The sequence below is a fragment of the Bos indicus genome, chromosome 10 (genome assembly GCF_029378745.1).
Source record: "Bos indicus isolate NIAB-ARS_2022 breed Sahiwal x Tharparkar chromosome 10, NIAB-ARS_B.indTharparkar_mat_pri_1.0, whole genome shotgun sequence".
In the NCBI taxonomy this organism is placed as follows: Eukaryota; Metazoa; Chordata; class Mammalia; order Artiodactyla; family Bovidae; genus Bos; species Bos indicus.
Genome location: NC_091769.1, coordinates 43485033 through 43501813, shown reverse-complemented (window position 1 = coordinate 43501813; position 16781 = coordinate 43485033). Strand labels below are relative to the sequence as shown.

The following is a 16781-nucleotide window of genomic DNA, read 5'->3' as shown; positions in this document are numbered from 1 at the left end:
CCCTGAGAAAACCGTAATTCAAGAAGACACGTGTACCCCAGTGTTCACTGCAGCACTGTTTACGATAGCCAGGACATGGAAGTAACCTAGATGTCCATGGATAAAGAAGTTGTGAGATAGATAGATAATATATATATTTATATATATATATATATATATATATAAAATCACGCACATACAGTGGAATTATTTTTTCTTTTCATTTTTTTGTGTTTCAAAACGTTTGCCAGTTTCAGCCTTGTAGTTGCTAATCGACTTTCTTCCCTTGTCCCCCCTCCCACCCTCTAGAATCTGGACTGTAGCTGGTAAACCACTTGAGGGCAGAGGTTATGTATACTCTTGCCTTCGTGTCCTTAAGGACAGGCTTCGTGTCCTGAAGCCTCAGTGTCCGGCTCTACACCTGGTGACGTTGTGTAAAGTTGAGGATGTGACCTGGACCAACAGAGGGATCTCCCCGAGAGGTCAGACCAGGAGTGAAGGGGGCGCTGGGATGGGCAGGGGCTGGACTTTGATGAGTCCCGGCAGAAGGCCTGAGTTCTCCTGGTACTCTGTCACTTCAAGACGAGCAGCCTTGGGATAGGACATGCCTTCTCTGAGCCTCTCTCCTTTCAATTTAGCGGAAGGATGCCTGCCTTGAGATAGGGCAGTAAAATTCATCTAATCGCAGGAGCAAAAAACAGGCATAGAGAACAGAAGGGACTTATGGGACACTGTCAAACAGACTAATAACACACTTATAGGGGCCTGTCTGTCCTGGATGTTGTGAGAGTCAGCTGGCTAAATGTCCAGGAGAGAATGAACCTACAATAGTGCCCCCAGGACTTGCATTAATATAACTTTCTAGTAACTGAATCTCTTTCCCATTTAGCAGTGGGGGTTGGGGGAGTAAATTTGAGATACAGAGACCCCTGAGTCATCTGTGTGGCTAGTCCTCACTGGGTTGAACTATATTAGGACAAAATTCTGAAGGGTTCTTTCCAATGACTTCTATCAAAACTGCCACCTTGAGAAGACCCAGCGGAGGCCCACAGAGTCAGGTATAAAGGATGTGAAAGTCTCAAATCAGGAACCACCCTTTTGAAACAGGAGCCTCCTTCTCTTTAACTCATTAACTAACTGTGGCAACGAGGGACTCCAGTTTCATTTGGTCATGCCTACTGATTCCCTAAGAGAGAGTAGAATCAAGGAGTTGGGGTCCCCGAACACAGCAGACCAGATCTGCTTTTCTGGTGCTGGGCAGCTGCACAGATCCTGGGGGAGGCAGGCTCCCAGATCTCCTGCTCTCACCCCTCCCTGCACTTGGTTGGCTGGGTCACTCTCATGGTCAGTCGCTTTGCTTGGCCATTTCTCTGTGAAAGTGGTGAAAATAGTCACCCCATTACTGCCTATTGGTAGTGGCTAGCTTACTGAGTACCTGGCAAGCTCTGGAAGTTGGTGGTGGACAGTGAAGCCTGGTGTGCTGCAATCCATGGGGTTGCAAAGAGTTGGACACGACTAAGTGACTGAACTGAACTGCACAAGTGCTAGGAAGTTTGAGCCACTTTATGTAACTCTCATTTTATCTCCCTAAAGCTGTTATGAGGGAGGTGGTAGCAAACATAACATAAAATACATGCAATGCTTTTGGCAAAGTACCTGCCTGACTCCCTGTGACCATTCCTGAGAATATGGAGGCTCTATCACCAGGGCCTAGGATAGGGCCTGGCACATAGCAGTGGCCCAATAAATATCTGCTGAATGAATCATAAAAATTAGTTGTTCCATAGCCCCACTTTTCAAGAGGAGCAGATTAAAGCTTGGAGAGGTTTAGTAATTGAGCCATTTCACAGAAGCAGGTGAGTGGCTGAGCCAGAGTCAGAACCTCTGGCCAGCTGGCTCCAGCATATAGAGCCTTCGCTCCTCACCCTTCTCCTGCCCACCCTGAGAGGAAGGCATGATCCTGGTAGGAAGTAGTAGATGCCAGTGTGGGAGATGCCCTGAGTAGGAGGGGCTTGGGTATGAGATGTCTGTGAGCTGGCTGGTTGGGAAGATGGCTAACCGAGGCTGGATGCCGCAGTGCCTGAAGCACAGCTGCCACTGGGAAAAGCTGGCCCTCTTTCCTCTCCCCGGTATTTCTGTGATTTGTCAGCTATGAAACCTAATGAGCACAGTTTATAATTCTATGATCTTTTAATCCTTCACTGGCTCCTTAGCAGATGCCCACCCTTCCTTAATGGACTTCTGCTCTGGCTCCATAAATATGCCGACTTTTAGTCTGTGTGATCTAAAGGAATATGATTTAGAAAGCAATTTCAAGTAATCAAAATGAATGTGGTAGAGAAATCACATGTCCTTTGGGGGAGCGTGGTGAATTGCAAGCATATACAGTTTTATGACACGTGAATCTCAGTGGATTCCTCTCCTTTGCATTGATTTGCATGAATAAGACATATGATTTGTTTCCTTTATTGTTTAGATAACTAATGAGGTTTGCCGCTTTCCCACATTTAATTCAGAAGTGGTTTTTATCTGTCACCTATATTTAAACTCCTAGGCAATGTTTTGTAATGATGTCCCAAAGAGACCCACAGCCGCACACATTATGAATTTATCAACTTTGTATTTACATATGGGCTTCTGTATAAATAGGTACCATGTTATTAAACTATAATTATGGTGGGAAGAAATACCATCTCTTGCTTCTGCCCCATGGTGACATCATGTGAATTTAAGTTATAGAATAATATACTTGGCTATAAAGAAAACCATTTTACTCCTTTAATATCCCAGTTCTGAGTTTGTTTTTTTTTCAAGCATTGTTCAAACCTCCCCCCTTTTTTCTTTTTAATAATGAAAGTTCCGAATGATACCAGCAGTCCCCTTTGTGGACCACACCGAGAGAAGAGGGGCTCTCCCTTATGTGCCAAGGAAACTGATAAGGGTATTTGCAAAACTGTGCTCACAAAACACTAGGTAAAGCTTCAATAACCAATTCTGAGGATTTACTTGAGTAAAACTCAGGTTCCGTCCTACTTCAGTCAAGGTAATTGTATTTTTAAGAATTCGGGAGCATGCTTCCCAAGGTTCTTTTATCCTATGTGTATGCTATTGATTTCTACTTGTATATAGAATTAGGGGCCTTGGGAGATAAATATCATCTACTTGCCTGAGGCAAGACTGTATTTCAAGTCATCCTTGAAAGGTAGTTTACTCTCTTGTAGAATATCTTAAGACATGAAAGCATTTTTGGCACATTGTTAAAAAGGGTCATTTACTTGGAAAATTTTTTCTAGTGTCTAACCTAACATCTTTCTCTTCTGGTCTTGTTCAGAAAAATAAAAGGAACTGAGTTCAAAACCTACCTTCTTCTGAGTTTATAAAGAGGATTTTGCTGTGCAATTTTCCCCCTCAGGGTTGAACAAACGTTGATATTGGTGTTGGTGACGCTGGTGTGTAAAATGATCATCCCATTTTCCCTTGAGTGCTTTAGAGAAAAGAAGAAGCGGGAACAAAAACAGGTTCTAGGACCCCCTTCAAGCCTGTCAGGATGCTAACAAATGGTTCTGGAACCTTGTACATGGGTTTGCTTCCTTAAGGCTATGGAAAAGATTTTTAATTGATTTTGAATTGTTTATTTTCAGGTGCATTTTGACCAGTTTAAAGAAGCATTAATACTTATCTTGTCTAGAACGCTATCAAATGAAGAGCACTTTCAAGAACCAGGTAAGGACGCTAACTTTTCTTCTCTTCCTTCTGCTTTAAAATGTGTCCAGGGGAGAATCTGGGGACTTTGAGGCATGTGTGTGAAAGCTTCAGAGTATCTGCCTCCCCCAGATTGAGCAGCTATTTGGAGTGACTTGTCTTTTGACGTGGTCATAAAAGGCGTGCAGCTGTCGCACACTAGGAAGAGCCTCCTCTACCACAGCAGCGAATTAGGGAAGAAATCACTGGGTTGTTCCCAGATCTGTCAGATGGTGTGGCAGTAACTCATTCCTGGAATGAGCAGAGTGGAACTGAATGGTCCTTCTTCCCTCCTCATTGCCTGTGAACATGAAACAATATGAACTGGGGCAGAATTTTGTCTGAAAGAAGGGTGGGTAATTTTATTTAGTCCCCCTGTGTTACAGACAGGACCACATTATAACTGTTTTTCTCTCTCCTCTTGAGTGATCGTTCTTTATGGTCCATGTTGTTCATATTTGTACTTTTAGTGCTCAGTAGGATGCTTAACACACAGTAAGTATTCAGTGAAAACTTAATATTATACTTCATTGATTTTCTTAAGGCACATCATTATTTTATATACTCCTAAAAATTTTTTTTTCTCAGTTATAATGGTAAAATGCCATTGATTATAAGACACATCATAATTTGAGAATGTTCAAATCTAGGAGTGTGTGTGCTGGGGGTAATGTCTTGTAATAGTTAAGGCGAAGTCTAAACAGTGTTGAAATTTAAATTATAATACAGTCTGTTTTTTTTTTAATTAGAAGCTAGGGTTAGAGGTTGATTATAAAGGGGCACACAGGGGAATTTTGGGGGTGATGAAACCATTTTTATATCTTGATTGTGATGGTGGCCACAAATTTTGTAAGTTTTTTTCTAACCCACAGAATTGCTCTCTAAACAGGTGAAACTTACTCTGTGTAAATTAGACCTCAATAAACCTGAAAGAGAACACTAAAAATATAGTCCAGTTTTGAGAGTGAGGAGAGATCACTAACATTTTGTTGCTACAAGCAGTCATTCAGTGTGACCTACTTGGAAGCACAGGTGGGAACTCTTGTCTTATCCTCTCTGGTGATCCAGGTCATCAGACCTTCTGAAATGCTCCAGATTTGTGTCATATGTATGAACTCTGCGGTTAGCACTGTTTCGGGTTTGGATTGAGTCTCCCCCTTTTTATTAAGGTTATTGTTAATTCTGACGCTTGCCAGAGCTCTCTTCAAGCCCCTAGCGAGCCTGGGAGGGAGTTTATTGCATCCTAGAGGTTTTCCAGACTAAAAATAGAATTTCTGTAGGTCACCCAGTGCTGGAACCTGGACTTTTGTTCTTACGGGGTCTCACATTTTGTTAGTAGTTTTACTTGTTTAAGGTTGTCATCTTGATAAAAATAGTGTAAGATCTAGGGACCCTAACTAGAGCTATCGTGACATCACCCCATCTGTTGTTGTTCATGCGAGCATAGGTAACATACACTTAAACTCAGTGTTCTCTTTGCCCATAATGGGTGTTTATGTCAGTTTGGAATAGGCTGCCCCAATTCTCGTCCTTTTGCTGCTCTTTCTTCAAAACCTGTTCTTGATACCTGCCAGAAAATTGTCATAATAAATAAATAGACCACAAATGTGGAGGGTTCCCTGTAGAACTGTACCATCTTGGGATCTGAATCATAGGATGAGGAGGTAGACAGAGTCTGGTTGAGCTTGGTAACAGTTTGAAAGAAAGGTTTGTAAGTCCAACTCCAGTCAGTGGTTTCAGGTTTATACGTGCGCCTCACTGCTGGGCAGGAGGAGGCATCTTTGGACAAGTCTTCCAGAGGGGCTTTCAATAGCTGACTGTGTGTTCCATTCTTTGGGTGGACCACAGCAAACCTTTGTTACAGAGCTGCCCCAAGTCAGTGCAATAAAGCATCAAAGTACTTACTGACAGCATTTCCTCCAGCATGGATGTGACTTCCCGAACATTTGATCTGGAAGGATAAAATCTAGGGTTGAGCCTGTGCCTTAAGAGTGTTTTATCTCATATGAGGCCGAGTCATTCCTTCTTTGTTCCTGAGCATCTCTGCTTTTTCTGACTTTTGCCTGTCACTCCCCGGCCCTTCCAGTTGTTTCTGGGGATCATGCCTTTCTTTTCACTCAAACATTCTCCCACCCACTCAAGTATGTGACTCCACTCCTACAGCCTGCCTGGCTTGGCTAGAGAGAGGCAGAGAAAGAAGGATCAGGACTTAAATGCCGTATATCAAGAGGCCACCTGGGTTGACCCCTTCTTTCCCCTTTATTAACATGGTTCAGTTCAGTCAGTCATGTCCAACTCTTTGTGACCCCATGGACTGCAGCATGCTAGGCTTCCCTGTCCATCACCAACTCCCGGAGCTTGCTCAAACTCAGTCCATCGAGTCAGTGATGCCATCCAGCCATCTCATCCTCTGTCGTCCCCTTCTCCTCCCACCTTCAGTCTTTCCCAGCATCAGGGTATTTTCTACTGGGTCAGTTCTTTGCGGCAGGTGGCCAAAGCATTGGAATTTCAGCGTCAGCATCAGTCGTTCCAATGAATATTCAGGACCAATTTCCTTTAGGATGGACTGGTTTGAACTGTTATCGACATAACAATCCCGTAAGTCATAGACTGTATGACTGCAGGGCTAGAGTGAATGCTGCCATTTTATCCATGAGCAAACACATTCAAAGAGGGATGTGGATTACATCTCACAGAGGGGGGCAGAGGGGGATGCTAACCTGTTATCACCAACGGATGGGAGTCCAGGGGCTTTGGTTTAGGGTGTTCACCCTCAGATGCATGAGCTAAGGGCACCACAGTCTCAGTCAGTGCAGCCTGGCCAGAAAGACTCTCACACGTGGCCAGCAGCAGAAGGAAGGAGCAGAGAAGAACAAGTTCCACCTAATCGTCAGAGACAGGGGTGTCTATGTCCTCAGCATTACTTGGCTGTTCAGCACTTAGTTCATCTTCCACTGTAAGGGGCCAGGGCTGTGGTCTTTTTGTCTTACATTTTGAGATCAATGGACCTACTGGACTTTGAGAGGAAAATTACTCTTAAGTTAGTAAAAATAGGAGGGCCATAGTGCACAGCCTTTGACACTGATGAGTCATGAATTGGTATTTTGTAACATCCAAAATTTTTATAAATTAAAAATATCCAGTGCTGTACCTGACTATAATATAGAAAATCCAGTGTGATATAGTAGAAAGACCCTTGAACCAGGAATTATGTAATACTGGCATGTGTGTTCAGTGGTGACCAACTTTATGCCACCCCATGCTCCCCTAATTGGGTGGCCTTATATCACTCACCTAGAGACACATCTTGGAATGTGAAGTCAAGTGGGCCTTAGAAAGCATCACTACGAACAAAGCTAGTGGAGGTGATGGAATTCCAGTTGAGCTATTTCAAATCCTGAAAGATGATGCTGTGCAAGTGCTGCACTCACTATGCCAGCAAATTTGGAAAACTCAGCAGTGGCCATAGGACTGAAAAAGGTCAGTTTTCATTCCAATCCCAAAGAAAGGCTATGCCAAAGAATGCTCAAACTACTGCACAATTGCACTCATTTCACACACTAGTAAAATCATGCTCAAAATTCTCCAAGCCAGGCTTCAGCAATATGTGAACCGTGAACTTCCTGATGTTCAAGCTGGTTTTAGAAAAGGCAGAGGAACCAGAGATCAAATTGCCAACATCTGCTGGATCATGGAAAAAGCAAGAGAGTTCCAGAAAAACATCTATTTCTGCTTTATTGACTATGCCAAAGCCTTTGACTATGTGGATCACAATAAACTGTGGAAAATTCTGAAAGAGATGGAAATACCAGACCACCTGACCTGCCTCTTGAGAAACCTGTATGCAGGTCAGGAAGCAACAATTAGAACTGGACATGGAACAACAGACTGGTTCCAAATAGGAAAAGGAGTACATTAAGGCTGTATATTGTCACCCTGCTTATTTAACTTCTATGCAGAGTACATCATGAGACACACTGGGCCGGAAGAAGCACAAGCTGGAATCAAGATTGCCGGGAGAAATATCAATAACCTCAGATATGCAGATGACACCACCCTTATGGCAGAAAATGAAGAGAAACTAAAAAGCCTCTTGATGAAAGTGAAAGTGGAGAGTGAAAAAGTTGGCTTAAAGCTCAACATTCAGAAAACGAAGATCATGGCATCTGGTCCTATCACTTCATGGGAAATAGATGGGGAAACAGTGGAAACAGTGTCAGACTTTATTTTTTTGGGCTCCGAAATCACTGCAGATGGTGATTGCAGCCATGAAATTAAAAGACGCTTGCTCCTTGGAAGGAAAGTTATGACCAACCTAGATAGCATATTAAAAAGCAGAGATATTACTTTGCCAACAAAGGTCTGTCTAGTTAAGGCTATGGTTTTTCCAGTAGTCAGGTATGGATGTGAGAGTTGGACTGTGAAGAAGCTGAGCACCAAAGAATTGATGCTTTTGAACTGTGGTGTTGGAGAAGACTCTTGAGAGTCCCTTGGACTGCAAGGAGATCCAACCAGTCCATTCTGAAGGAGATCAGTCCTGGGTGTTCGTTAGAAGGACTGATGCTAAAGCTGAAACTCCAGTACTTTGGCCACCTGATGTGAAGAGTTGACTCATTGGAAAAGACCCTGATGCTGAGAAGGATTGAGGGCAGGAGGAGAACAGGATGACAGAGGATGAGATGGCTAGATGGCATCACTGACTCAATGGACATGAGTCTGAGTGAACTCCAGGAGTTGGTGATGGACAGGGAGGCCTGGCGTGCTGCGATTCATGGGGTCACAAAGAGTCGGACATGACTGAGCGACTGAACTGAACTGAACTATACATTAAAACCTCTGAGGTCTTTGGTCACCTCATATGTGAAGGTAATTATACTAGAAAATACTTAAAATCCATTCAACTCCAGGATTCAGCTGTGTTGTCTCCTAATATCTAAATGACATCTACGTGTATGAAAAAGCTAGCTCTGTGTTTCTGTAAAATTTCACCCAAAATAAACAAAAGACAGCTATATATAAATAATACAAAAACAAAGCTATAATAGGAATTCAGAGGAAATGGAATTAAGTCATGATTTCCACAGTCTTGGGTTCTGTCATTTCTAACACCTCTAAGGTACAGTGTCTTTATTTTTAAAATTAGAGGGCGTAGATATTTGCAGCATCTTTTTAATTCTGATGTTTATGATTCTAAAACACTTAACAGAGAGTTTTTCCCTCTAAAAACTCAACAATGCAGTGAAGGTACTAAAATTCAGATGGAGTCAGAAAAATGGATTGGGGATGTAGGCAATCCTTTGTGGATTCCAAGCTGATTAACATCACCGGTGGCAGAGTTCCCCTGCATCTATGTGTGCAGCTTAATTTTCAAGTTATTTTCCTAAAGTGAGAGAGGGACACCTTCATTATTATTTATGGATTATAGGGTTTGGGTAACGGGCTCCAAGCTACACAACTATAAGCTACATAGTTACATGCCTACGCTGTCCGGATCCGTTCTCCAGAGACTCCTGTCCTTGTCTGCTGCCTCTTGCAGTAGGTTTCTGTTCTGTGGTAGATGTAAGCATGACGCAGCAAGCGCTTCCTCCCCTCACACTGTTAATGGAAATATATCTTTCCTTTGTTTACCTGGTGAGGGAAATCTCAGGTTTGGAGAAGCTAAACCCTTAGAAAAATAAGGTAAGGCAGATGATTGGGGTTTTTGTTTTTTGTTTTTGTTGGTAATAAACATTCTTCACTCCAGAAACTGCCCTATTTCTAATTATTTTCCTTGTACTTTGGAGAAGCTGTGACTATAATAAACCTCCTCATTCACTTGGCAAGTGTGCACCGAAGCAGACAGCAGGCTAGATCTCGGTTTGCAGGGCTTGAAGATTTGTGCTTGCAGCTGTATTCGGGGGCCGGGCCCAGGCCCTGAACTCTGGCTGAGGGCCCTGTGTTTAGAAGATACGCACAGATGGCCAGCAGGAGTGTCCTCTCGTCCTCTCTTCAGTTAAGCACTTAGCCCCTGGTTCCCTTGGTATATATGGGATGCTATCAGCGAGGACCAAAAAGATTTCTTCAAAAGTTAAAAGCAACATAAAGGCACTACCACTAACCACCACCACCATCAAAAGACCGTGTGAGGACTCATTTCCTGAGATCAGAGGGAACTAGAAATGTTAACATCCACTGGTGGTCATGTAAAATAGTGGGACATTCCTGGATTTTTGTAAAACAATAAGCATCAAAAACTATAAAAGTGTTTTTGGCCAATCAATGCCAGATTCAGGTTTTATGCTATGGAAATAATTATGTGTGTGTAAGGATAGTCATTTAAAATAGTTAAAATACTAATATATATATCTTGAGCAGAAATTTTTTTGAAAGTAATTTTATTGATTTTTGGTTATACTAGGTCTTCATTGCTACAACGGCTTTTCTCTAGTTGCAGAGAGCGGGGTCTACTCTCTAGCTGTGGTGTACAGGCTTCTCACTACAGTGGATTCTCTTGTTGCGGAGCACAGGCTCTGGAGCACAGGCTCAATAGTTGTGCCTCATGGGCTTAGTTGCCCTGAGGCGTGTGGGACCTTCTTGGATCAAACCCATGTCTCCTGCACTGGGAGGCAGATTCTTTACCACTAAGGCACCAGGGAAGCCCTCAAGCAGAAATTTTTGACCGTGTATTTTGGTTAGGCAAGCTATGATGTACCTGTATAATCAAAGACTAGGCAGCTATTCAGTTGTCCTCTAGAAGAATACTTATTGTTATGACTTTGCAAGGAGCAGGAAGGCACTTAAAAAATATGTGTGTGTGTGCAAAAAGGATATTACTGTTATTTACAGTTAAACAAGTCTGGTGAGAATTTTGGTAATGAAACAGTTTGTTTGGAAGTGGTGCTGACCTAAGTTTATTTCAGTTCCAGTGTATGCGATGCTTTCCAAAGCAGGGACATGAAAATGGTAGTTTTCTGCAGGGAGTCCTAGAGAATTGGCGTGTCCTTTCATGTCAGTGGTGCTAGTGGTAGAGAGCCAGCCTGCCAGCGCAGAAGATGTAAGAGGCTCGGGTTCGATCCCTGGGTCACGAAGATTCCCTAGAGGAGAGCATGGCAACCCTCTCCAGTATTCTTGCCTGCAGAATCCCCACGGACAGGAGCCTGGTGAGCTACCGTCCATAGGGTCACAAAGAGTCGGACACGACTGAAGTGATTTAGCACGCATGCCTTCATGTCAGCGCCGTGGTGAAGGGAAAGGAGATGACAAGGAGGAGAAAATGAGGGCACAAATGAGATGAAGGCGGCTTCAGTTCCTGAGACAGACAGGATGCCGTCACTGTGCGTTTGCCAGTAATCTTAGCCTGTCACAACACATGAGGAGAAGGAATGTGCTGCAGGACTGGGGGCTGTGAGGCCTTCCCTGAGCCTGCTCCGTGGGCTCCAGGACCCTGGGTGGGAGGACCCAAGCCCCGGCAGAAGCTACCTGACAGAGTAGTGCCCTTGCCCCACAAAGCTCCTGTGGCTTTCCCTAAACCTCGGGATGTTAGGTACTCCTCATCTCAGTGAGGACTAAGGGTCCAGGTCTCTGACTCTAAAGCCCATGGGCTCTTTCCATGAAGCACTGCTGCCCTGGAAAGCATGCAGTCCAGCTGGGCAGGTAAATCTAACAAGTAAAATGTTTGTAGAAAAATATGACCATGGTCAGTATTAAGCATGGAACAATCAGTATATGGGTTGCACTGAATTCACAGGAGAAAAAAGGTCCCATGAAAGTTGTACCAGGTTTGAAAGAAGTCAGTTTTGAGCTGAGCCTTGAACAATGGGGAGGATTCAGTTAGATGATCTGTGAATCTCTGGCTTCTTCCCCCAAATGGCTCAAGAAGCGGGGCCTTCTAACAAGAATTAGTAGGCTGAGCCTCCCAGGAGAAGGTTGGGGAACAATCTCATCATCATTTTCAACTCAAAGAGTTTTTCCTATTGACAGGTCTTCACCTGCTTTAGGGCTTAGATAGATCATCTGGTCAGACCAGTCAGCCCTGGGGGTTAGGCCACACCTATCCACCATCCTCAGCACCCTTGGGCAGAGTGCTAACCTTCCCCTTGACATTTCCCTTCCAGACAAAGCTAATCAGAGCCACCCCATTTTGTGCCCAGAAGCCCCTGTGTTCCAGCAGGAAGCATCACTCAGATTGCTAAGAACTGAGTGGAACTGTGGAGACTGAACTGCTAAGAACTTGTGGAGACTGCTCCTAATGTCTTTGCATTCAGCTGTTTAGTTGCTAAGTTATGTCTGACTCTTTACAACCCCATGGACTGTACCCTGCCGGTCTCCCCTGCCCATGGAATTTCCCAAGCAAAAAGACTGGAGTGGGTTGCCATTTCCTTCTCCAGGTTTGCATCTGGGGAGGGGACACTAAAGCTCCAGTTGGCACCTGGAGCTTGTGTGAAGATGCTGGAAGAGAGGCGTGATTGGGGAGTGGGGTGCTAGGGTTCAGGAAGCAGCTGCCTTGGAAAGGGCTGTGTGGACACAAAAATGGGGGTGAGGACCCTGCCTGCAGATAGATGGTCTCTGCAGAGGTGGGGTTGCACTGGGAGGCAGAAGGAATGGATATAATGTCCCAAGGCTTTCCAGGTGTATTTTTTCTCCCCTCCCTCCTTGGAACATCTCCCTCTCCATCCCTTTTCTTTTCCCACCTCTCCCGCTCTACCCTTGTTTCCACTTCTTCTTGGCCTCTCACTCATTCTTCCTCTGCCGGTTGGACCCCAACCCATCAATTCTTCCTGCTTCCCCTCTCCCAGCCCTCCGTCAGCCTCTAGCTCTCTGCCCTGCTTCTGTCTCTCACCCACTTCCTTTGCTGTTGGTTTTCTTTCTGTCTCTGTGTCTTCCTCTGTCTGGGTTTTTCTCCACTTTGCTTCTTCTCTTCCCTTTTCTCTTATTTAGTATCGGGTGTGCACTTACTTGCTCTCTGACTGTGTGATCCCTGTGCAGCAGTGTGTCAGAGTGGGCGAGGAGGTGGGTTGCACAGTGGGGGTGGGGGTGCTCATTTGCTGCACGACTGCCTCTTCCTGGGAAGCTTTGTGGGGTAGAGTGGTAGGGGGAGGCTTGTCCTGAGGTTTACACCTGCTTTATTTTCAAAAAAGTTTCAGGAATCCCGTGAGGTCAGCAGAAATGAAGTCTAGAGGGTCTCAGACGACCCCCTGTCCCCAGGCCCATTAGAAGGGGTGGGGTCTCTGGGAATGAATTCCTAGGATAAGGAGGCAGGAAGCCATGGATTGCAGAAGCAATTCCAAAATAAGGAGATCAGCACCACAAAGGTGTAGCTTTCTTCTTCATCCTGGAAATATCCTCAGGTCATTTCAGGGAAAAGGGAAGTTTGAATCAAAAAGTGATAAAATAGCCATCTTATCCCTCAACGATAACCTCAGATATGCAGATGACACCACCCTTATGGCAGAAAGTGAAGAGGAACTCAAAAGCCTCTTGATGAAAGTGAAAGAGGAGAGTGAAAAAGTTGGCTTAAAGCTCAACATTCAGAAAACGAAGATCATGGCTTCTGGTCCCATCACTTCATGGGAAATAGATGGGGAAACAGTGGAAACAGTGTCAGACTTTATTTTGGGGGGCTCCAAAATCACTGCAGATGGTGATTGCAGCCATGAAATTAAAAGATGCTTACTCCTTGGAAGGAAAGTTATGACCAACCTAGATAGCATATTCAAAAGCAGAGATATTACTTTGCCAACAAATGTCCATCTAGTCAAGGCTATGGTTTTTCCAGTGGTCATGTATGGATGTGAGAGTTGGACTGTGAAGAAAGCTGAGTGCTGAAGAATTGATGCTTTTGAACTGTGGTGTTGGAGAAGACTCTTGAGAGTCCCTTGGACTGCAAGGAGATCCAATCAGTCCATCCTAAAGGAGACCAGTCCTGGGTGTTCATTAGAAGGACTGATATTGAGGCTGAAATTCCAATACTTTGGCCACCTGATTCGAAGAGTTGACTCATTGGAAAAGACCCTAATACTGGGAGGGATTGGGGGCAGGAGGAGAAGGGGACGACAGAGGATGAGATGGCTGGATGGCATCACCAACTCGATGTACGAGTTTGGGTGAACTCCGGGAGTTGGTGATGGACAGGGAGGCCTGGCATGCTGTGATTCATGGGGTTGCAAAGAGTTGGACATGACTGAGCAACTGAACTGAACTGATCCCTCAACAACTATAACAGAATGCTCTGCCATGGCTGGTGTCTGGTATTTAATACTGGAGTGCGCCTCTGAAACTCTCCTTTAACTTCCCATGTATGTCCTATGGATGGCACTTCATCCCAGGTCCTAAGCTTGTGTTTTTCATGAAAAGTACTGATGGAATAAATAGTGTTTAGGCTTTGGGGTAACCATTTCAGCTTCCTCTTGTGTCCTCGTTGCTTTGTCTTTGGCCATTGCAAGAACTGAGTGTTCCAAGTGGCCATTCTCATCACACAGGTGCCTGGGGCAGTTCTGGGAGACAGCAGAAAGTGTACACTGCCCTGCTCAGTTAGAGGGAGAAGGGAGAGGAGGTGGGTGGCTGTTGGTTGTTTTCCCTGCCTGCAGCTAGCCTATTCCAAGTGGTCATTCTCATTAACTTTGTATTTCAATTTTTCTTTTATTGTGAGCACAAGATCTTCTGGTCACTTTAAACGTGTGCACTGTGGTTCTTCCTGATTCTGGAAGGTGAACATTGTCACAGCTCTGGAGTCTCTCTTGTTACATCTCATCGTGAGCTCTCCAGGAGTCCAAGACTCCTCTAGGCAGTGTGGGCTTGTCTGCTTTCCTTCAAAGCTCACTTGTATTTTTATGTAGTGATGCCAAATAGGGGAAATGGAAAATAGGAAAGAAGGGAAAATGGCTCACAAGCTTGACACTCCAGGTAGAATCATAAATATACATTCAAAGAACTGAAACACTGAAAGTAAAAGCAGTCCTTTATCCACCCCCCCACCACTGATATTTCATGTCCCTCCTTGGAGCTCATGATTGGAGCAGTTACTTAGACTTAGGTTAAAGGAAGCTATATGTACATAATTTCATTTCTTAATAGGTTAAATGACCATGTATTATCTGACATAGAAAAGATTATGTACATTACATCCAGATGTGCTCCTAAAGTAAAGAAACTTTGCCCCAGGGCTGTGGTTTGGCAAGTCTTTCTTGGCGTGGTAAGGAAGGGGCAAGGTGTTCTTTAGTTTCAGTGAGCAAGAATGTCTTGAAACCCCCACTGAGGCCTCCTTTTTGGTGGACTGCTGCTGAACACTTGTAAAGCCCTGCTTGAGATGAATAAGGAGAATATTGGAGTTTTCAAACCCTTAACACAGCAATGACTGTTGGCCATGAATATTCTCTCTAGACCTCCTTACATTTAATGTCTTTCTTCCCCTTCTTATTTTGTAAATATAGTGAGGTTGATGCTCTAAACAGAAAAAAGATATGTGAGTATGTAAGTCTAAAATGTAACTATTTTTAATTGATGTGATTAGTCTGATACTTTATTGTATGATTTGTGAAATTTCTTATGAGGAAACTTTAATACTTCATTTTTCCTTTGCTGTGTTAATATCTTTATTCCTAAAAGATTTTATATTTAATCGATTTCTCTAGAAATTGACTTTGTGATGTATGTACAGTCTGTGAAAGATATTAACTTAGAGTTTACTCAGAATTGGTTTTTATAATTAAAATATAAAATTAACTTAAAAATTAAAGTTTCTGGCAATGCAAAAATAAGTACGTATATAAATAAAACAACAAAGGATCCTAGTGTTTCACAATCTACGTATTACCTTTCATTGTGTAGGGAAAAAAACTGTTTCAAATCTACCACTGCTCCCTACACAGCGTGAGATATTTAGTGGTAAATAACTAGGGCTTCCCTGGTGACTCAGATGGTAAAGGATCTGCCTGTAATGCAGGAGACCCAGGTTCGATCCCTGGGTCATGAAAATCCCCCTGGAAAAGGGAATGGTATCCCACCCCATTATTCATGCCTGGAGAATCCCATGGACAGAGGAGCCTGGCAGCGTACAGTCCATGGGGTCGCAAAGAGTCATACACAACTGAGCGACTAACACTTTCACTAACTAGGGAACCATTTTATCCACAGATGGGTTTTAGATTAAATCACAGTGGGATTTTTTTTGGTTTTTGGTTTGAAACAGTGGCTTTGTCCCACTGCTTTTTTTTCCTCTGAAAAAGTACAGCATATATTAAGAGTTCCTTTGTCACTTCCTTCCCCAGACTGTGACTATCTTCTCACAGTGGGAAAATCCCATGTTCCATTTTCTGATGTTTTACGTTTTCCCTTTAATTTTTTCTAAGCCCCCATCATCACTAAATGGTGTATCTTGTTGTCCTCCACTAAAATTTAAGAATATGTAATAAATTAAGGATGGTTCTACATTGCCTCTTATCTGACTAGCATCTGTGGGTGTCAGCTGCCAACAAGCAGCTCGGGTGTCTGGGCCACTCCTGAACGCTCACAAGCTGACACACTCTCTTCTGATAAAAGGTACCTTCAAATATGCATGTGCCTTTCAGTATACATTTTGTATGCTTGAACACTTTCTGTAAGAGAATCACTCGACCTAATAAAGTGGCTTGGCTGGGACTTTGAAAAAGCTGGATATAAATATCGCTAGAATTTATAGAACAAGCATAAATACTTCACTCTGAGCTCTGCTGAGCATTTTCAGGATGTTTCTGAGCACATTTGTGAAATCAGAGCTTATCCCAGAAAAAGGGCCTGGAGGAGTGAGGACAGTTAGTCACATAGGGTCACCAGTCCTCCTGGGGAAGCTTCAAAGTAACCGCTACCCCTTAACACTTTCATGTTAAGGGGTAGGGTTTTATTTTCTTAGTTCTTATCTAATCATCTACCCTAGTTTTGTTGATATGTGTACAGCCCTTACTTAAAAATATACATGTCTGAGTTCATACATACCTTGTTAAGACTGTCTTTGCAAACAGAACACATATGTTCTCCAGAGAGACAGTATGTCTGTATGGGTGATAAGAACTGAAATCAAAGTCTTGCCAGTCTTATATTTAATGGAA

General features: G+C 43.6%; 1 protein-coding gene across 9 annotated transcripts in view; it reads left to right on the top strand.

Annotated features, from left to right (window-relative positions):
• Positions 1–16781, top strand: part of NIN (ninein) — a 107738-nt gene that overhangs the window by 17100 nt on the left and 73857 nt on the right. For 5 of the 9 annotated variants that reach the window (XR_011568820.1, XM_019968654.2, XM_019968653.2 and 2 more), the window contains exons 4-5: positions 3621–3702; positions 16147–16236. Coding sequence is in view for 7 of the 9 variants with exons in the window: in XM_019968654.2 (XP_019824213.2) it covers positions 3621–3702; positions 16147–16236 (172 nt within the window). In the remaining 2 variants the exon portion in view is untranslated. The remainder of the gene's footprint in view (positions 1–3620; positions 3703–16146; positions 16237–16781) is intronic. The other 4 variants (XR_011568821.1, XM_019968656.2, XM_019968655.2 and 1 more) reach the window with 1 other exon arrangement.